This window comes from Scyliorhinus torazame, chromosome 28, assembly GCF_047496885.1.
Source record: "Scyliorhinus torazame isolate Kashiwa2021f chromosome 28, sScyTor2.1, whole genome shotgun sequence".
Taxonomy (NCBI): domain Eukaryota; kingdom Metazoa; phylum Chordata; class Chondrichthyes; order Carcharhiniformes; family Scyliorhinidae; genus Scyliorhinus; species Scyliorhinus torazame.
Genome location: NC_092734.1, coordinates 23249105 through 23270759, shown reverse-complemented (window position 1 = coordinate 23270759; position 21655 = coordinate 23249105). Strand labels below are relative to the sequence as shown.

Sequence of the window (21655 nt, the reverse complement as noted above, 5' to 3'; positions counted from 1 at the left end):
CAACCATTCAGTTTTTGCAGTTTGTTTTGATATGATCATATATCGAGTTGGTTACAGTTCAACAATGGACTTTAATTAGCTCCAAATCCTCATTCCAGATTAGAATCTGAATAAACAAGAACATAAGAAATAGGAGCAGGGATAAAGCATGCAGTACATCAAGCCTGTTCCATATTCGATACAACCATGGCTGACCTCGGGCTTCAACTCCACTTTCTCGCTGGCTCCACATATCCCGACTCAGTGTGCCACCAAAAATATGTCCATCACAACCTTAAAATATATCCGACGATGCAGCATCCTAAACCATGCGGGGTAGAGAATTCCAAAGATTCACAACCCTTTTGAGAATAAATTTTTCCTCATCTCAGTCCTAAATGGTCAGCCCCTTATCCTGAGTCTGCGTCTGTGTTTTAAATTCTCTAGCCTGGAGAAACAACATCTCAATATCTACCTTGTCGAGCCCCTTCAGAATCTTGCATAGTTTGAGATCACCACTCACGCTTCTAAATCTCGAAGAACATAAGCCCAATTTACTCAGCCTCTCATCCTAGGAGAAACCTCTCACCCAAGGACAAGTCTTGCGAAGCTTCTCTGTTCCACCTCCAATGCAAGTACACCCTTCCTCAAAAACAGAGACCAAAGTCGTCATATTCCAAGTGTGGCCTCAGCAAAGTCCCATTTAATTGAAGCAATGTATTTTTTATTCTTGTAACCCATCCCCTTTGCAATAAAGTCTAACAAGCCATTTGTTTTCTTAATTGCTTTCTGTACTTGCATGCTAACTTTTGTGTTCTTTGTCCAATCATATCCAAACCTCTCTGAACATTTACAATTTTAAGTTTCACACCTTTTAAAATATATTCTGCTTTCCTATTCTTACGACGAAAGCGAATAACCTCACGCTATACTCCATCTGCCACCTTGTTGCCCACTCACTTAACCTGTCTATATTGTTTGCAGCCTGTGTGTATCGTCTTCACAGCTTGCATTCTCACCTAGCTTTTGTATCATCAGCAAACCCAAGATACATCAATCGGTCTCTTTGTCTCAGTCATTAATACAGATTGTAAATAGCTGAGGCCCCAGCATTGATCCTTGTGGCACTCCTAGCCACAGCCTGCCATTTATCCGTACTCTCTGCTTTCTTTTTTTTTAATTAAATATTTTATTGAAAATTTTTGGTCAACCAACATAGTACATTGTGCATCCTTTACACAATATTATAACAACACAAATAACAATGACCTATTTTATAAACAAAAATGAATAAATAATAAATAACAAAAATGAAAACTAGCCCTAATTGGCAACTGCCTTGTCACAAGTAACACTCTCCAAAAATATAATTTAACAGTCCAATATATAATTATCTGTAGCAACGACCTATACATACTATACAGTATATATTAACAACCCTGAGAGTCCTCTGGTTCCTCTCTCCCCCCCCCCCCCCCCCCCCCCCCCCGATCCTGGGCTGCTGCCTTCTTTTTCCCATTCCGTCTATCTTTCTGCGAGGTATTCGACGAACGGTTGCCACCGCCTGGTGAACCCTTGAGCCGACCCCCTTAGGACGAACTTAATCCGCTCTAGCTTTATAAACCCCGCCATGTCATTTATCCAGGTCTCCACCCCCGGGGGCTTGGCTTCTTTCCACATTAGCAATATCCTGCGCCGGGCTACTAGGGACGCAAAGGCCAAAACATCGGCCTCTCTCGCCTCCTGCACTCCCGGCTCTTGTGCAACCCCAAATATAGCCAACCCCCAGCTTGGTTCCACCCGGACTCCTACTACTTTTGAAAGCACCTTTGTCACCCCCATCCAAAACCCCTGTAGTGCCGGGCATGACCAAAACATATGGGTATGATTCGCTGGGCTTCTCGAGCACCTCGCACACCTATCCTCCACCCCAAAAAATTTACTGAGCCGTGGTCCAGTCATATGTGCCCTGTGTAATACCTTAAACTGAATCAGGCTTAGCCTGGCACACGAGGACGACGAGTTTACCCTGCTTAGGGCATCTGCCCACAGCCCCTCCTCGATCTCCTCCCCCAGCTCTTCTTCCCATTTCCCTTTTAGTTCATCTACCATAGTCTCCCCTTCGTCCCTCATTTCCCTATATATATCTGACACCTTACCATCCCCCACCCATGTCTTTGAGATCACTCTGTCCTGCACCTCTTGTGTCGGGAGCTGCGGGAATTCCCTCACCTGTTGCCTCGCAAAAGCCCTCAGTTGCATATACCTGAATGCATTCCCTTGGGGCAACCCATATTTCTCGGTCAGCGCTCCCAGACTCGCGAACTTCCCATCCACAAACAGATCTTTCAGTTGCGTTATTCCTGCTCTTTGCCACATTCCATATCCCCCATCCATTCCCCCCGGGGCAAACCTATGGTTGTTTCTTATCAGAGGACCCCCCCAAGGCTCCAGTCTTTCCCCTATGCCGTCTCCACTGTCCCCAAATCTTCAGTGTAGCCACCACCACCGGGCTTGTGGTGTAGTTCCTCGGTGAGAACGGCAATGGGGCTGTCACCATAGCCTGTACGCTAGTCCCCCTACAGGATGCCCTCTCTAATCTCTTCCACGCCGCTCCCTCCTCCTCTCCCATCCACTTACTCACCATTGAAATATTAGCGGCCCAATAATGCTCACTTAGGCTCGGTAGTGCCAGCCCCCCCCTATCCCTGCTACGCTGTAAGAATCCCTTCCTCACTCTCGGGGTCTTCCTGGCCCACACAAAACCCATGATGCTCTTTTCAATCCTTTTAAAAAAAGCCTTCATGATCACCACCGGGAGGCACTGAAACACAAAGAGGAATCTCGGGAGGACCACCATCTTAACCGCCTGCACCCTCCCTGCCATTGACAGGGATACCATATCCCATCTCTTGAAATCCTCCTCCATCTGTTCCACCAACCGCGTTAAATTTAACCTATGCAATGTGCCCCAATTCTTAGCTATCTGGATCCCCAGGTAACGAAAGTCCCTTGTTACCTTCCTCAACGGTAGGTCCTCTATTTCTCTACTCTGCTCCCCTGGATGCACCACAAACAACTCACTTTTCCCCATGTTCAATTTATACCCTGAAAAATCCCCAAACTCCCCAAATATCCGCATTATTTCTGGCATCCCCTCCGCCGGGTCCGCCACGTATAGTAGCAAATCGTCCGCATACAAAGATACCCGGTGCTCTTCTCCTCCCCTAAGTACTCCCCTCCACTTCTTGGAACCCCTCAACGCTATCGCCAGGGGCTCAATCGCCAGTGCAAACAATAATGGGGACAGAGGGCATCCCTGCCTTGTCTACTCTCTGCTTTCTGACCATTAACCAATTTTCTATCCCGCTCCATTAACCAAAACTCTTATGGTAACTCGTTTTACATTATATAAAACAAAGTGAAGTAAAAAGTTCTATACCCTCAGTACTTTTGATTAAGTTTCCATCTATTTTGCATCCTTCCTGGGAGTCTGGTTGTTACATTTATTTACAATGGATATTTTTGTAGGGGTAAGTAACTACCTTGCTTTGCAAATATCCTTCAGCTAATGCCATCAAAAGTTCAGATTGGCTAGTCACTGATCTTGTTAATGTTTGTAGCAGGTTACTTTCATATGCTGCAGATGTTATGGGTATATCACAGTTGCATGTGAAAATACTTTGATTTCATGTAATCAGAAATATCAGGAGTTTTTTTTCAGTGTCTTGGGGAATAAGCATTAGCCAAGACATCACAAATAGAACCTTTTGACAATTTATTTTATTTCTGTCGGTGGGTCCTTGATGTGTGCAACTTGACTGCCACAATGACAGTGTTTTCATTCCAAAGTAAATAATTAGCCGTGAAACACTATGGAAGATGGATGTTATAACATGGATCACATAAAACACAAGTTCTTTCTTTCCCTCGCCTATTCATAATATAAACCAATCTGTAGTTAGAATAGTTCAAAATAATGAAAAATAAGTGATTGTAAGGTCATCGTACTCTTCATTTGGGCTATCCTTAACCTTTGACCTTCAGAGGCCAGTCAGACATCATGTTCGAACTGGTAAAAGTGACAAACAACCATTTATAATTAGTCACATTCATCAGAGGTAAACAGGAAAGACCACTTCTGTGGGAGCTCGAAGTGATTAATGCATCCTCAGCACTGAATCAGATCATTCAAACATAATCTATTAAATGCCTCCTTAGATCTCATCAACATCACTAAGATCATTACATCATCATAAAAGGCTTCAATTTTGTACTATTGAGTGGTCTGCTGTGTCAAACATCAACCAATGCAGAAAAGTTCCCCACTCCAAGGAATATAACCCGTCAAGCTTCATCCAACTGTTTACTGTGCTTATTTGGCTCGAAATATAAACACAACTCGCATTTAAATAGCTTTGCAACTTGCCTCACTTGTTATGATCATAAATCTCATTCCAAAGAGATCCCTTAAATTGACAGCTCCCTATATCAGTTTCTTAATATTAACATTTCTGCATCATGTCCAAAACTAAGCGAACAATTCAAGTTAATTGGTTAGGATTCTCTTTTCCCACCCATACATCAGCAGTGAACTTACCTTTTCCTTTTCATGAGGAAGATGGGTGACTGGTAGGAGAGACGAAGGGGAAAAATTATTGTATTTTGTTGCTCCCCTGCCTCCTGAATTTCCATAATTCACTCTGTAGAGGGGTCCATCCTTTAATATTCGCCCATTATTCACAGCACGCTTGGTAGCTAGTCTAAGCCTCTGTTGAAATGTGGAACTGCTGGTAATAGTGGCTAAATCACTTTGGCTTCTCAAATATTTCTCTATGTTCTTAAGTGAGGAACCATTTGGTTCTGCCAATCCTTCAACTGCTCTCTTGAGTATCTTATTCCAGTCCACATTACTAATGTCAATGCAGTTTCTCGATGTACACCCTTGTGTGGATTTTGAAAGACTGCAAGGCTTAATGGGTGTAAAACGTCCAGGTTTTTCCGGATCCTTGTAGGATGAAAGCCCTTTATTTGTAACTTTAAGAATAGTGCCATCTTTCACACTGAGTTCCAACTGTTCTAGAACCGTCTTCCTATCCAATCCATGTGAAGAGGATACTGCATGGCAAATTCTCTCCTCTGAGGGCCTTTGCTTTTGCTTTTTCACCTTCTGAATAGCTTCTAAAATCCATTCAGTGTATAGCGGGTTTGCAAGCTTTACCATGGTTGACCATTCATATGTTGTTCAATTCCAATGTTAGGCATAGAAATTACTCCTCATCTCTGCATTCGATCAATCCCATGCCAGGAACTAAAAGGCTTCCTGGGAAAATAAATAATTCACTGAAGTGAGGACAAGAACCTGCCTTAGCACCAACATCTGAAACATGTTTGCCAGTCCAAAATATCCATCAAAGCTGCACTGAGTCCAATTAGCCTGACAAGAGGAGAATCTTCAGACGGTTCAACCAACAGGTTTCCAATAGACTCCCAATGGAACCAGTCGTAAATATTGGAGGAGGTCCTGTAAGGCAAAAGGTAAACAATGTCAAATGTGTCCTCTGCAAAATTCACAGGTCAGTGAAGAGGGGGGAAAAAACCCCCACAAAACGAGCAACTTATCTCCTACATGACATGTAACAACAGATCTGCAGGTTATGATCAGTCTGTTAGATTGACAATGTCAAACCCCTCATGTTTACATCAGAATGTCACCATTGTAAATACACGTGCAAGGGCTTGGCCTGGCTGCAGATTGTTGGTGTAAATATCTAGGGCATGGTGTCACTCCCCAGCCTATCCCCCCCCCCCCACCCCCACCCAACAAAACAAAATCAATAAAGTGAGAAAACTCGGCCGCATCACGTCTCAGTTGTGGATTTGCAGGTGAGCAACTTTGGCAAAGCGTTGGCTGCCTAACCTCTCTCCCCCATTCACCCTGGAGCTCGGGTCTTCCGAAGGAGCAATGAGAAATAATAAGTATGATGATAACAGAAAGTGCAGAGAGGGACAAAATGCCCAATCTGCTGTGGGGGGGAGGGGGTACCTGCGGTGCCCGAATCGGCCTCAGTACCGCACCATCAGCATTCAGCCTCACACCGGCAAATGCCCGAGAGCCGCCGCGTTACAGCTCAAGGAGGATCCTTCTTTAAGACATCTCGTCATTAACCATAATCACGGCAGCCGATAAGATAGCCTTCCGCATTATTTTCTTCAGGTAGCCCAGAATGCGGAGTCTCCCCGGCCTCCAACAGGGGGGGAGAAAGGCTTGGCTTCGAAACAAAACAGCTTTTGGGGGGGTGGGTGGGGGAAACCCGATCACGCACCTTGCTCCCGTTCAGACTCCAACGCAGGATCGGCGAACAGCTAGCGGAGCGGCCGCCATTTTGTTCCCATGTTTGAGCACCGGAGTGTGCACCAGAGCGACATGACACTGATTACAGCCGAATGGAGTCCCATTACAGCCCGGGCGCGCAACCTAACCTGCTGGCTGGCCGGGAAGTCCCGCCTCCGCTCCCCCCCTGCATTGGCCGCTCCCCCCCCTCCAGCCGCCCGATTGGACAGGTCCCCCTGTCAATCAACTCCCCCTCACCCGCCCGATTGGCAGGTCCCCCTGTCAATTACCCCCCCCGTACACACACCCCCACACACACACACAGCAGGTTCGGTTGGCCCACGGTATTTATGTCATTTGCGCACTGGCCAAAGCTGGAGGTGAAATTTTAAGTTTGACACGCTGCCGCCCAAGTTAATTTCGCTCGGCGGCCCAATCCCCCAAAATTATTTCTCTCTCGTCTCCCCCCCCCCCCCCCCCAAAAAAAAAAATCTCTCTTCAAAAGCAGGTCTCGAGAACCGCAAAACCCCGGATCGATTAAAGTTGAGCAAAAACGGCGTGAGGGAATTAAAACTCTTTTTTTATTTCCTTTTGAGGCTTTTCACCCGCGACGGCTGAATGTCAAGTTCCCCCTCCCCTCAGTGGTCCTGCAACGCGGCCGCTGCTTCGCGGGGCGGCCTTTGGAGCGCCCCCGCCGAATCTACTATTTTCGGACTGGAATCTGTTAAACTAGAGATCGATTTATTTATGTTTTGCATCAAGCGCTGGGACGGGGGGTGTAAACGCAGCGTTGCTGCCCTGGCCGGCACCAGCCACCACCCCCTGTAATGCAAAGGGGAGGGGAGAATGAATCGACACGACCGAGTGGGCCGTTCCCCCCACCTTCCTCACTCCGCAAATTAATATTTATCGGAGTCGGCTTGTCTGGTGCTGCGCTCGCGCTGCTTTTGAAAATTTCAAACAGCATTCCGAGCTGCTGCGTTTTTCCACCTCAGCCGGGGGGGGGATGGCGCATCCGTTTGTAATGTGTTGTAATAAAAGAAAACACGCGGAAGTGGCACTTGGCTCCCCCGCCTCTTTTTTTTTTAAGTCTTTATTTTTTTTTTGCATCCCTCGGTGTTTGGGCCGGGGGATCAGGAAAGAGATGTGAGGCGGTTGGCAGCTTGGGGAAGGACGGAGCCCGCCCGCTCCCCGCCGGGAGTGTCGCCCAACGGCCGCTGCCTGACTGGGCGGCGCGCGCCGGTCAGCCCTGCGCGCTCCCGGGGGGGGGCGGGGCCCGCCACGCGGCGGCGGCGGCTGCTGGCTGATGTTAACCGCCGCTCACGAGACTCGGTCTCCCGCAGCCGCCTGTTCACCTCCATCACCCCCCCCCCCCCCCCACGAAAGATGGTGTGCGTGCGCGCCTCCGCAAGCTAGTGCCAGTTGGCCTCCTCTGCCCTTGTTTTGTCAGGCAGCCCTCACTCTGCCAACCTCTGCCCCCAGCTTTTGCTTTGAAGTCTGCCACTGTCCTTTCCCCAACCCCCCCCCCTCCCCCTTCCAAGTCTGCCACTGTCATTTGGGGGGGGGGGGGGGGGGGGATATATTTATTTGTCTCCTCTCCCTCCTCTTAATAACCTGCCAGTAAACAGGCTTTCAGACCTGGTTGGTGGCTTATTGGCTCAGATCTGGTGCTATGTGCCAGCTGTCTCAATCTCTTACGCAGGGTAACAGATGGCACACGTATCAACCACACAGGCGAGATACTGTAAACCACACAAAATAGCCCATCATTCATTCTGAGGGCATTTCTTCCAACCCTCGTTTTTTTTAAAAACTGTATTTGAGATCTACTGTCTATGTACACTTGCATTTTCTACTTTGATGCACATTAGGGGATGTTCTTTCTCGCCGGCTAACCAGTTAGCCATTGTCTCAAACTAAATAAGCCCTAATTATAGCAAAAATGTGTTTTGCAATATTATTGCCCTCCGCTAACCTTGATACATCAATATGGATTTTTTTCGATGCCATCTACAAACCGAGTTGCTCCTGCTGCCTGGAATTCCAAATCGAATGGATGAAATGGTCATATGCACACAAATATTAATCGACTATTTGAAGAATAAAGATTCAGGGTCAATCTGAGAGCCTAAACTGTATGCAAGCAAACTATGAGATGACAATAGTTCCAATACTTTCTCAAGTTCAGAAATATGGTTCAGATTTACTGATCAAAAGTCACATGAAAAATATTGTATCATTTTGTGCGGTTGGTACCAGCTTTTTCATATTTTAATTAGGTTCATGCACCTGAGCACTTGTTAAATGGGAATGACTACTTTGAAACGCACGAGTTCAGTCGGAGAGAATCCTGTTTTGTTATACAAGGCTCACAACACAGTGGAACCTCATATTGCAAGGCGTAGTAACGAAATATGAACTATCAGAAATGTGCTCCAAATGAAACAACACAGCATAAAGAATGAATGAAACTAGAACACTTTGCCAGTGGACAGTGTTCCCACTTTGTAACCGAGTGGAATCTAAGTTCAATTTTCAGAGAATACAGCGCATGTATAAACATTGTGTGTATTTGTTAAATACATAGCAACTAAAAACAGAATGATTTAAGTACCAGTGTGCGGAATACCAGCAGTTCATAGAATCACTACAGTGCAGAAGGAGACCATTCAGCCCATCGGGTCTTCACTGACCCTCCGAAGGAGCACCCCACCCAGGCTCATGCCCCCGTTCTATCCCCGTAACCCCACCTAACCTCTTTTTTGGACACTAAGGGGCAATTTATCATGGCCAATCCATCTAACCTGTACATCTTTGGACTGCAGGAGGAAAACAGAGCATCCAGAGGGAACCCACGCAGGCATAGGGAGAACGTGCAAAATCCACTTGTCACCCAAGGTTGGAATTGAACCTGGGTCCCTGGGGCTGTAAGGCAGTAGCGCTAACCACGGTGCTACCATGCCAACCATTAACCATGGCTCACGGTTATGTCCCTTTTATGCTACATAGAATCACAGAATGTTTACATCATACAATCCCTATTCACTCCCCTTTTTGTTAACCCGGATGCTGCACGCTTCAACATTTGTACGTTGACTTCCAGTTGCGGCTATGCGGAGCTAAGTCGCACATTCGGTAGCTCCCGCAAAAACGGACTTTTGGGCTCTTTTCAGGGCCCCCAAGGGCACTTTTTTGATGTTTCCCGGTGTGGGAAGGAGTTAATAATAGCTCCCCGTCAGTATATGGCTTTAACTAGGAGCGGGGCGACAATAAAGGTGGTGGTGGACCTGAAGAAGGGAGGGAAGAAGGACAAAATGGCGGTGGGCAGAGACCAGGCAGCGTGGAGGCAGTGGGCAGAGGAGCAACAGGAGCGTATCCAGCGCTGCCTCAGAGAGATTAAAACGGACCTGCTAGAGCCAATGAAGGCTTCTATTGATAAGCTGCTGGAGACACAGATGGCCCAGGGGGTGGCGATCCGAGAGGCTCGACAAAAGATCTCTGACAATGAGGACGAGATCTTAGTCCTGGCGGTAAAGATGGAGACGCACGAGGCGCTCCACAAGAAATGGCAAAAGCGATTTGAGGAGATAGAGAATCTGTCGAGGCGGAAGAATCTGTGGATTCTGGGCCTCCCGGAGGGGCTGGAGGGGCCGGATGTGGGGGCCTATGTGGTCACCATGTTGAACTCGCTGATGGGAGCGGGGTCCTTCCAGGGGCCCCTGGAGCTGGAAGGGGCCCATAGAGTGTTGGCGAGGAGGCCCAAGGCTAACGAGCCTCCGCGGTCGGTGCTGGTGCGGTTCCATCGGTTCGTCGATCGGGAGTGTGTGCTCAGGTGGGCCAAGAAGGAGAGGAGCAACAGGTGGGAGAATGCGGAGGTTCGGATATATCAGGACTGGAGTGCGGAGGTGGCGAAGAGGAGGGCCGGGTACAATCGAGCGAAGGCGGTGCTGCACAGGAAGGGGGTGAAGTTTGGCATGTTGCAGCCGGCGCGACTGTGGGTCACCTACAAGGACCGGCACCATTATTTTGAGTCTCCGGAGGAGGCGTGGGCCTTTGTTCAGGCCGAGAAGCTGGACACAGACTGAGGGTCGGGATCGGCGATTGGGGACTGCGGTGGATATGTTATGCCTATTTTTGGTTTGGGGGGGGGGGGGGGGGGGGCCTTTGCATTGTTTTGGGTTTCTTTTTCTCTGTGTTTTTCTTTTTCGGGTTGGGGAGGGTGGATGGGGCGGGTTGGGCACTGTTTTGGTTGGTGGCGGGGCCTGGTAGGTGGAGAGCGGGGGCTTTTTTCCCGTGCCGAAGACTGGGGGGGTCGGGGCCAGTGCGGGGAAGCGAGGATTGATTCCCACGCTTAGAACGGAGGGGGGAGGGGGAGAGCCTGTGGATGGGGAGTGGGAGAGGAGGGTGTGCCACACAATGGGAGGAGTCGAAGGGGAGGCGGGAGTGGCCGGGGTCAGCAGGAGTCGGCTGACTTGCGGAAGTGCAATGGGGGGAGCAAACCAGCTAGGATGGGTCCTAGCCGGGGGGGGGGGGGTGGGGGGGGGGGGGGGAATCGAGTTGCTGCTGCTAAGGCCAAGGAGGAGCTGGAGCGAGTGGGGGGGGTCGAGATGGGGGTATGCCGCTGTGGGGAACGGGCTGGGTGTGGGGCGCGTGGCTGGCCGAGGAGGGGTCATGGCTAGTCGGCGGGGGAAGGGGGCGGGTAGCCCCCTGATCCGGCTGATAACCTGGAATGTAAGGGGACTGAATGGGCCGGTTAAGCGGGCCCGTGTGTTCACGCACCTGAAGGGGCTCAAGGCGGATGTGGTTATGCTCCAGGAGACACACCTGAAGGTGGCAGACCAGGTAAGACTGAGGAAAGGGTGGGTAGGTCAGGTGTTTCACTCGGGGCTAGATGCCAAAAATCGAGGAGTGGCGATCTTGGTGGGAAAGAAGGTGTCATTCGAGGCGTCGAGCATTGTGGCAGATAATGGCGGTAGGTACATAATGGTAAGTGGTAAGTTGCAGGGAGAGAGGGTGGTACTGGTCAATGTGTATGCTCCGAACTGGGACGATGCGGGTTTTATGCGGCGTATGTTGGGTCGGATCCCAGACTTGGAAGTGGGGGGCCTGATAATGGGGGGAGACTTTAACACGGTGTTGGATCCGGCACTGGATCGCTCCAGATCTAGGACGGGTAGGAAGCCGGCAGCGGCTAGAGTGTTGAGGGGATTTATGGACCAAATGGGAGGGGTGGACCCTTGGAGATTTGCAAGGCCGGGGGCTAGGGAATTTTCATTCTTCTCACATGTCCATAAGGCTTATTCTCGAATCGACTTTTTCATTTTGAGGTAGGGCGCTGATAGCGAGAGTAGAGGATACCGAGTATTCGGCAATAGCCATTTCGGACCATGCCCCGCATTGGGTGGACTTGGAGATGGGGGAGGAGAGGGACCAGCGCCCGCTGTGGCGCTTGGAGGTGGGGCTGTTGGCGGACGAGGAGGTGAGCGAGCGGATCCGAGGAAGTATAGAGAGGTACTTGGAGACCAACGACAATGGGGAGGTCCGAGTGGGGATGGTATGGGAGGCACTGAATGCGGTGGTGAGGGGAGAGCTGATCTCCATTAGGGCCCACAAGGAGCGGGGGGAGAGGCTGGTGAGGGAGATGGTGAGGGTAGACAGGAGGTATGCGGAAGAGCCTGAGGAAGGATTGTTGAGGAAGAGGTGCAGCCTCCAGGCCGAATTCGACCTGGTGACCACCAGGAAGGCGGAGGTGCAGTGGAGGAAGGCCCAGGGGGCGGTCTACGAGTATGGGGAAAAGGCAAGCCGGATGCTGGCGCATCAGCTTCGGAAGCGGGACGCAGCGAGGGAAAACGGGGGAGTTAAGGACAGGGGAGGGAGCGTGGTGCGGAGTGGGGTTGGCATCAATGGGGTCTTCAGGGACTTCTATGAGGAGTTGTACCGATCCGAGCCCCCATGGGAGGAGGGAGGGATGGACCGTTTCCTGGACCAATTGAGGTTTCCAAAGGTGGAAGAGGGACTGGTGGCGGGACTGGGGGCCCCGATTGGGCTGGAGGAGCTGATCAAAGGGATAGGAAGCATGCAGGCGGGGAAGGCACCGGGGCCGGACGGTTTCCCGGTCGAGTTCTATAAAAAATATATGGACCTGTTGGGCCCGGTTAGTTAGGACCTTTAATGAGGCAAGGGAGGAGGGGGCTTTACCCCCGACGATGTCCCGGGCACTGATCTCCTTGATCCTGAAGCGGGACAAGGATCCCCTGCAATGTGGGTCTTACAGACCGATTTCCTTGCTAAATGTAGATGCCAAGGTGCTGGCGAAGGTCTTAGCCACGAGGATTGAGGATTGTGTGCCGCAGATCATCCATGAAGACCAGACGGGGTTTGTGAAGGGGAGACAGCTGAACGCGAATGTGCGGAGGCTTTTGAACGTTATCATGATGCCGGTGAGGGAGGGGGAGGCGGAGATAGTGGTGGCGATGGACACTGAGAAAGCCTTCGATAGGGTAGAGTGGGGGTATCTGTGGGGGGTGCTGAAGAGGTTCTGGTTTGGGGAGGGATTTGTCAGGTGGGTTAGGCTGTTGTATGAGGTCCCGATGGCGAGTGTGGCCACAAATAGGAGGAGGCCCGAGTGCTTTCGGTTGCACCGAGGGACGAGACAGGTGTGTCCCCTGTCCCCCCTGCTCTTCGCACTGGCGATTGAACCCCTGGCTATGGCACTGAGAGAGTTGAGGAACTGGAGGGGGTTGGTGTGGGGTGGGGAGGAGCATAGGGTGTCGCTTTATGCGGACGACCTGCTGCTGTATGTGGCGGACCCGGTGGGAGGAATGCCAGAGGTAATGAGGATCCTTAGGGAATTCGGGGACTTTTCGGGGTACAAGCTCAATATGGGGAAGAGCGAGCTGTTCGTAGTTCAGCTAGGGGACCAGGAGAGGGGGATTGGCGAGCTCCCACTAAAAAGGGCGGAGAGGAGCTTCAGATATTTGGGGGTCCTGGTGGCCAGGAACTGGGGGGCCCTGCATAGGCTTAACTTTACAAGGCTGGTGAAGCAAATGGAGGAGGAGTTCAAGAGGTGGGGACGCGTTGCCACTGTCCTTGGCGGGTAGGGTGCAGTTAATCAAAATGACGGTGCTCCCAAGGTTTTTGTTCCTGTTCCAGTGCCTCCCCGTGTTTATCCCGAAGGCTTTTTTCAGGCGGGTTAACAGGAGCATAATGGGGTTTGTGTGGGCGCGAGGGACTCCGAGGGTGAGAAGGGTGTTCCTGGAGCGGAGTAGAGATAGGGGGAGCTGTCGCTGCCCAACCTCTGTGGGTACTACTGGGCCGCCAATGCGACAATGGTGCAAGTGGGTGATGGAGGGGGAGGGGGCTGCATGGAAGAGGCTGGAGACGGCGTCCTGTGTGGGTACGAATCTGGGGGCACTGGCAACGGCGCCGCTGCCGCTCCCTCCAAGGAGGTATACCACGAGCCCGGTGGTGGTGGCGGCCCTCAAAATTTGGGGGCAGTGGAGGCGGCATGGGGGGGAAGTTGGGGCCTCAGCGTGGACTCCATTACGGGGGAACCACCAGTTCGCCCCAGGAAGAACTGGAGGAGAAGTACGGAGAAGTACCGGCTCCCCCCAGGGAACACCTTCAGGTACTTACAGGTAAGGGCATTTGCCAGACGGCAGGTGGTGGAATTCCCATGGCTACTGCCACACACAGTACAGGACAGGGTGCTCTCGGGGGGGTGGGTGGGAGTGGGGAAGATCTCGGAAACTTAGCAGGTGATGCAGGAGGAGGAGGAGGCCTCGGTGGTGGAGTTGAAAGGTAAGTGGGAGGAGGAGTTGGGAGAGGAGATCGAAGAGGGGATGTGGACAGATGCCCCAGGGAGGGTGAATTCTTCCTCTTCGTACGCGAGGCTCAGCCTCATACAGTTTAAGGTGCTGCACAGGGCACACATGACCGGGACAAGGATGAGCTGGTTCTTTGGGGGTGAGGACAGGTGTGTTAGGTGCTCAGGGAGCCCAGCAAATCACACCCATATGTTCTGGGCATGCCCAGCGCTGGAGGAATTTTGGAAGGGCGTAGCGAGGATGGTGTCGAGGGTGGTAGGATCCAGGGTCAGACCGGGCTGGGGGCTCGCAATATTTGGGGTGGCAGAGGAGCCGGGAGTGCAGGAGGCGAAAGTGGCCGGAATTCTGGCCTTTGCGTCCCTGGTAGCCCGGCGAAGGATTCTCCTTCAGTGGAAAGATGCGAGGCCCCCAAGCGTGGAATCCTGGATCAGCGATATGGCAGGGTTCATTAAATTGGAGAGGGTGAAATTCGCCTTGAGAGGGTCGGTACAAGGGTTCTTTAGGCGGTGGCAACCGTTCTTAGACTTTCTGGCAGAACGCTAGTCATTGGTCAATGGCAGCAGCAGCTCGGGGGGGGGGGGTTTACTTTATTTTTGTTTATGTTATTTACACTGGAGGGTCTGAGGGGGTGTATACTCCTGTTGTGTTAAGTCGGGGTGTTAATGTTAATTTATTATTTAGGTACGGGGGGGAGGGGTTTGGGGGGTTGCTTTTTTAGATTGTGTTTTGTACTTAACCCTGTTGGGTTCTTTTTTCTTTCTCATTTTGTTATTGATATTTTATGCAAATCTTTAATAAACATTATTATTTTTTAAATAATTTAAAAAAAACATTTGTATGTTAACCACACACTTTCCAACTTAAATTTGTAATATACGTCTGCAAATCAGCTATGCACGTGGCCGCCTGTGAATCCATAGAATCCCTGACAGTTCAGATGACCATTTGGCTCATTGGGTCTGCAATGACCGTCTGAAATTGCACTCTACCAAGACCCACACCACCCTATCAGTGCACTGGTGATTGCCTAGCCACCTAACCTTTGACACTAAGGGGCAATTTTGCATAGCCAATCCAGCTAACGTGCACATCTTTGGACTTTGGGAGGAAACTGGAGCAACGGGAGGAAACCCATGGAGACACGGGGAGAACGTGCAAACTCACACAGTCACCCAAGGCCAGAACCGGACCCAGATCCCTGGCACTGTGAGGCCACAGTGTGTATATTTCCCCAAATATATACGGGGTGGAATTCTCTGAGGCCCCACGCCAAAATCGCGTCCCCGGAAAATCGCGCGGGTACGGTCTACACGGCGTGGGTAGGGGCCATTGACAGAGGCCCCCCCTCCCCGCGATTCACCAACGACAACTGGCCGAGTTCCCGATGGCGTGGTTCTAACCATGTTTTGCTTGTCAGGAACAGTCGGCGGCGGCTGCGGACTCAGTACGCGGCCACCCTGTTTGGGGGCGGTGGATCCTTCACCGGGGTGGGGGGGTAGCCTCAGGGACGGCCAGGCTAGCGGTCGGGGGCCACCGATCCGCGGGCGTGCGAGATACCGGGGGGCTATATTTTCGGGGCCGCTCCGTGTTGTTCGTCCGCCATGTAGTGCGGGGTGGCCGCCGGAGTCCACCGCCATGCGCATGCGTGGATTCCCGACCGGAAGTGCAGGGCCCCATATCGGCAGGCAGAGCTGCTTGGAGTACTCCGGGGTCCTGCTAGTCCCCTTCAGGTTGGAGAATCACTCTGGACTTTCTTCAAGGAACGCCGGCGTTTCGACGCTGGAGTGGGGACATAACCCCATTATTGGAGAATCCCGCCCATGGTGCCCATTGCTCCCAGCCCCTATGATATGCGTGGAATACTTCACTGAACAATTTAATAAAGTTTTGTTTAGTAGCCCCATTTGTGGGTATCGATATCGCATCATGCACAAAATTCTCACGAGTAGGAACACATTTATTATACACACACACACACACACGTGTGAAAAACATCAAAAATGACTTTCTCCAGAGCCATCAGCAGTTGTAACAAATTCAAACAGCTGGTACAGCTGTAAGTACTGAAATTCATGCTGAATAACTATAGCATTGGCGAAGAAAAGCATTAACAAATTAAAACCCCAGTTGTAAAAGGCAATTATAATTTTTTGAAGGTGGATCACTTAAATTACACCAATAAAATCCTACAAAGTGAACTGAATGCAACATTTATTCAACAAATGAATGGAACTGTTACAATACAAATTGAGATTTATTTCTAATTTGTAGCAGTCCCTTTTTCATCAATTTAAAATAAATTTGAGGAGAAAATTCAACATGAACTGTAAATATAGGAAACAACCCATTCAGCAGATCTAGCCCGTTCCACCATTCAATTAGATAATAATAATCGGGGATTTCCACAGTAACTTCATTGCAGTGTTAATGTAAACCTATGTATGACACTAATAATGGTTATGATTATTATCGTGGTTTAGTTGCACCTCAACTTCATTTTACTTTGGTTCCATTTTGCTGGATAGCTTCACCTAACAAAAATCTATCAATCTCCTTCTCGGTCTTGAAAGCTCAAATTGTCCCAGCCTCCACAACCTCATGGGGAAGGGAATTCCAAACCAATTATAACAGAATAACTAAAAAATATCTCTGCAGAACACCAGGAATCTGGTACACCACAAATCCAGCTACTTTACTTCATGTGCAAGATGAACATATTTGTTTCTGGACTGGCCCAAAGGTACTTCAGTCATTGGCCCACAGGAGCGGCGTCCTAAAGAGGCTACATTCCTTCATTAACCTACAAAAAATATACCCAGTCACCTCTTTTTAACCAAAATCAATTTTTATTGGCAATAAGAGGGCTGAGCAGTCCTATATGTGTGTTTCAGATTCCAGAGAGTTCACCTTTTTGCACAAACATTTCTGTATGTATTATGATGAGGTAATGTATGGCTGCCTACTCATACTGCAGTTCAACATGCTTTTTATTATTCCATAGTTCCCCAGAGTATTCTCTTTGTAAAGTGCATTTTATGCACCGAAACAGGAAAATTTAATTTGACAAATGCTATGTGTAAGTATGTTCTCCCACATTCACGTACATAGGTAATAGAAATATCAGTCTGTACAATCATTCCTGTTGCAAGTTATTTTTTTGTAAGCTTCTATAGTCGGGTTTGTGAACTTCAGAGACTTTCTACACTTTGTACATTTGTTTCCATCGTCACAACCAAAACTAGTATTCCTTTTTCTGTATTCGACACGGAACCTTCAAAGTAAATGATCCAAGTTAAAAACATCAAAATGCCAATACGCAACTGTGGCTAGAATGTGAAGGAATAGTATGAAAAAAGAACAGCTGTTCGGATAAAAATCTATCCCTATCTAGTACTTAGCACAGTGTGCTAAATAGCTGGCTTGTAATGCAGAACAAGGCAGCAGCGTGGGTTCAAATCCCGTACCAGCCTCCCCGAACAGACGCCGGAATGTGGCGACTAGGGGCTTTTCACAGTAACTTCATTGAAGCCTACTTGTGACAATAAGTGATCACTAAGTGTTATTTCAAAACCTCTTGAAATGCTTGTATACACCAACAACTGATATAATGTGATTAACATGACAATGTAATCAATACTTGTCCATCAATATAGTTAATATTAGTTAACTGAAGGATCCTGTGCTGATATTTAATTACTTCCATGGCTTGATTTCATGATTCAGCCTATTTTCCAACGGTTTATGAAAGTTACATGAAATATTTCAATGACCTAAGAAAATGCTGCTTGATGATTGTATAAATTAGGTTCCTTCCGAAACATATGAGCCAATATATGACCAGTAGATTTTAAAACAGATTAGGATTCAACAATTATGTTGAGGGATGCATAATAAATATTCAACCATTTTTACATATAATTCACAATACAGGAAGGGGCCAACAGGGTCAACTAACTGTTTTGTGTTGGTGTTTATGCTCTTTATGCTCCATACGAGCCTCCTCCAACTCAGCTTTATCTGCATAATCTTTGATACCTTTCTCCCTCATATATTTATCTAATTTCTTGTTACTTGCATTTACGCTATTTACCTCAACTATTTCATGTGCTTGCAAGTTCCACATTCCAACCATTCTTTCTTCTGAATTCTTTGTTGGGTTTATTATTGGTTATCTTATATTGAAAATTTCTTGTTTTGGACTCACCATTAAAGTGGGAGCATCTTCTCCGTGCTTATGCTATGAAAACCAGTCATAATTTTAAAGACCGCGTGGCCACAGCCACAGACAAAAAAAAATTAAAAGTCCCATGCACTTAAATGTAGGCAATGTACAACAAGCAAAAAATTATGAGGGGACATTAGTCAGTGATGGGAAAGATAATGGAATCTTTACTCAAAGGTGCAATAAAATAAATCATCTCTAAACCCAACATGTAACAAAGAGATCACACCTCAGTTTTCTCTTTTCTAGAGAAAAATGCTCCAGTCTATTCAGTTTTTTCTAGTAGTTCTAACCTCTCTGTCCAGGCATCATTTTTGTGAATCGTCTTCGCACTTTCTTCAGAACCTAGATATCCTTTTTTTTAATGTTAGACCAGAACTTTGCAGAGTACTCCATGTGTGGTCTAACCTCGGTTTATATGCAAATTTGCTACAACTTCCTTGTTTTTCAGTTCTGTTCCTTTTGAAATGAAACACACTCCTTGGTTTATATATTTTAATGACCTTACCAAATTGCACTGTTACTTCTAATGGTTTGTGTCTCTGTATTTCTTGATCACTTTGCTCTTCTATCTCATTCAGATTGTTATTTTCAAAGGAGCTATATGGCCTGGTTTCTCACTCTACCAAAATGCACTACTTCACAATTATCTCCATCAAAATTTATTTGCCATTTACATAATAATGATTATCTTTTACATTAACACAGCAATGAAGCGACTGTAAAAATCCCCTCGGCGCCCACAGTCCAGCACCTGTCCAGGTACAAGAGGGAGAATTCAGAATGTCCAATTCACCTCACAGCACGTCTTTCGGGACTTGTGGGAGGAAACCCACGCAGACGCAGGGAGAACGTGCAGACTCCGCAGAGTGACCCCAAGCGGGAATCGAACCCGGGACCCTGGAGCTGTGAAGCAACAGAGCAAACCACGGTGCTACCATGTACACTCCCCATTCTGCAAGTTCATTAACATCTTCCTGTGTTTTGTCACAGTCTCCCTCCGGTGTCATCCTTAAATTGTATTTTGGCTCCCGAGCCCAAATCATCGGTAAAAGCTCTAACTTTAGTCATGACCTATGAAGGACCTTAAGATCCAAATATACGACATCCACTATATTTCTTTGTCTCTTCTTTGTCTCTGTATTTAGTAAAGTTGGTCAAGCATGGCCATCCTTTTGAAATGCATGTTGGCTATTCTTTGTTACATGTTGGGTTCAGAGATGATTTATTTTATTGCACCTTTGAGTAAAGATTCCATTATCTTTCCCATCACTAACTAATGTCCCCTCATAATTTTTTGTTTGTTTACATTGCCTACATTTAAATTTAAGTGCATGGGACTTTTAATTTTTTTTGTCTGTGGTTGTGGCCATGCGCCAGCATGTGTTCAGCCTGTGTGGGGTCTTGTCAGTTGCCGCTGGGCTGCTCAGCTGAGAGGGAGCATTTCCACAATGTTAAGCTATGCAATCTAATGTTCTTTGGACTTGCTCTAGCTCCATTTTTAAATATAGGAATAATGTTCTATATTCCTCTGTCAGTTTAACATTTTCTGATGAATTTTATAATTATGATGGTCACTATCTCTTCCCTAGCTGCTTTTAATATGCACATACTGACCAAATGTTTTATTCTAAGCTGAACTACTTTATAATACAAATTATCGCCCCCATTTCCTGTCTTGGAGGTCTTTGATGTTTTCTTCGAATGTCAAGTCCACCTTACCTTGTCGCCTCCCTAGGTAATGAGGCAAAGTAATTATTCAATATTTCTGCCATTTCACTGTCATTACCTGAGAGTTTATCTTCTGCACCCAAATGGTCCGATCGTGATTTTTCCTTTGTCATTTATTTAAAATACTTTTTTTCGATTTTAACACACTTCAAAATTATGAATTATGATTACTGAATTGCCCGTCATGATGGAGGCAATTAATTTTCCAGATTGATTATTCAAATGCATAATTGCATTTACTGTTTTACTAGTCATTGCTAACATTAAATGGGGAGTTGATAAATGCTACCATTTTAATTTTGTTCTTAAAATTGAGCAGGAAATAGATTTATAAATGAACTTCTCCCTGATAATTGTAAAAGTAGTGCCTTGAAAACGGTTATGAAATCAAAATTGTAATATCATATTGGAACACCAATCACCAGTGTGATTGCAAAAAAAATCATTGAATGTAAACGTTCTAATTAAAATTTTGAACATTTCACAATTTTAGAAATCATTGTATTCTTTTAATTAGGCTTTTAAACTGGCATTTTAGTCGTGTAACAATATGACATAAGTTATATCTTTGTTATTGCTTTACCAGGTCTTTCCCCCCTCATTGGCTTGGTTTGAGATTTTTTTATTTTGCCTCTGCTAAAGATTACATGGCTTTGGACTAGGTGGGGAGGCTGTGTTGTAATACATGATGCATGAAACTATATAGACCAGTGCATCCTTTCCTCTCCCATCATTTCCATGTATTTGTATGATAGTGGGTCAAAAGCACAGTGATAATGTTAATGGACCTCCAAGCCACAGGCCTGGAACTAATGCACCAGAGACACAAGTTCGAATTTTACTTAGTAGCTGAGGGAATTTAAATTTAATTAATAAATCTGGAATAAAATGCTAGTTTCATTAATAATAATCATGAAACTACTGGATTGTGGTGAAAACCCATGTGGTTTACTGGGGGGAGGGGGGGGGGGGGTGCAAATCTGTCATCCTTACCCAGTCTGGTTTACACTGCCCTCTGAAACGGCACAGCAAACCACTTGGTTGTACCAAATTGCTACAGAAAAGAGCACGATGCGTCTACCTCAACCCCATGACTCTGGTGGTTCAAGGCTGGCCCACAAGCGATCAGGGATAGACAACTACTGCCAGCCTTAGCAGTGATGCCTACACCCCCCCCAAAAATATTAATAATCCAAACTGCTGAATGGAGAACTGGGCTTTAAATCTGAACTGAGCTTGAATTCAGGTAACCAGAACATTAAATTGATATAGAAGTGTAACTGTTTTTGCAAAAGGCCTTTTGTAACCAAGATTGTAGTACAATATTGAAGACCTGCTTGGAGAACAGCAGGAAGCAGTCAATACTAATCTGATGCTATTACTGGGCACAAGGTAGCTTACCTAGTAATATCACCTTTAAGTCAGAGTGGAACAGTAACCAAGAACCATAAAAGATTGCAGATGCAGTCCAACCTTGTCACAAATTCATAGGGACAAGCAAAGATGTTTCTGTCGGGGACCTCATGCAAGTCTATGTGCTTCAGGTGCCCATCCAATTTCCAT

General features: G+C 47.5%; 1 protein-coding gene and 1 long non-coding RNA gene across 5 annotated transcripts in view; one reads left to right on the top strand and one right to left on the bottom strand.

The window, feature by feature from the left end:
- kat6b (K(lysine) acetyltransferase 6B) overlaps nt 1-6462 on the bottom strand; it is a 235780-nt gene extending 229318 nt beyond the window's left edge. For all 4 annotated transcript variants that reach the window (XM_072491649.1, XM_072491650.1, XM_072491651.1 and 1 more), the window contains exons 1-2: nt 6306-6462; nt 4580-5503 (exon numbers count right to left, since the gene is read on the bottom strand). In XM_072491649.1, coding sequence (XP_072347750.1) covers nt 4580-5203 — 624 coding nt within the window. In that variant the 5' untranslated portion in view covers nt 5204-5503; nt 6306-6462. The remainder of the gene's footprint in view (nt 1-4579; nt 5504-6305) is intronic.
- Nucleotides 5817-20579, top strand: LOC140403581 (uncharacterized). Its single transcript, XR_011938355.1, has 2 exons — nt 5817-5865; nt 19070-20579. It is a non-coding gene; the product is annotated as an uncharacterized lncRNA (long non-coding RNA).
- The last annotated feature ends 1076 nt before the right edge of the window (nt 20580-21655 follow it).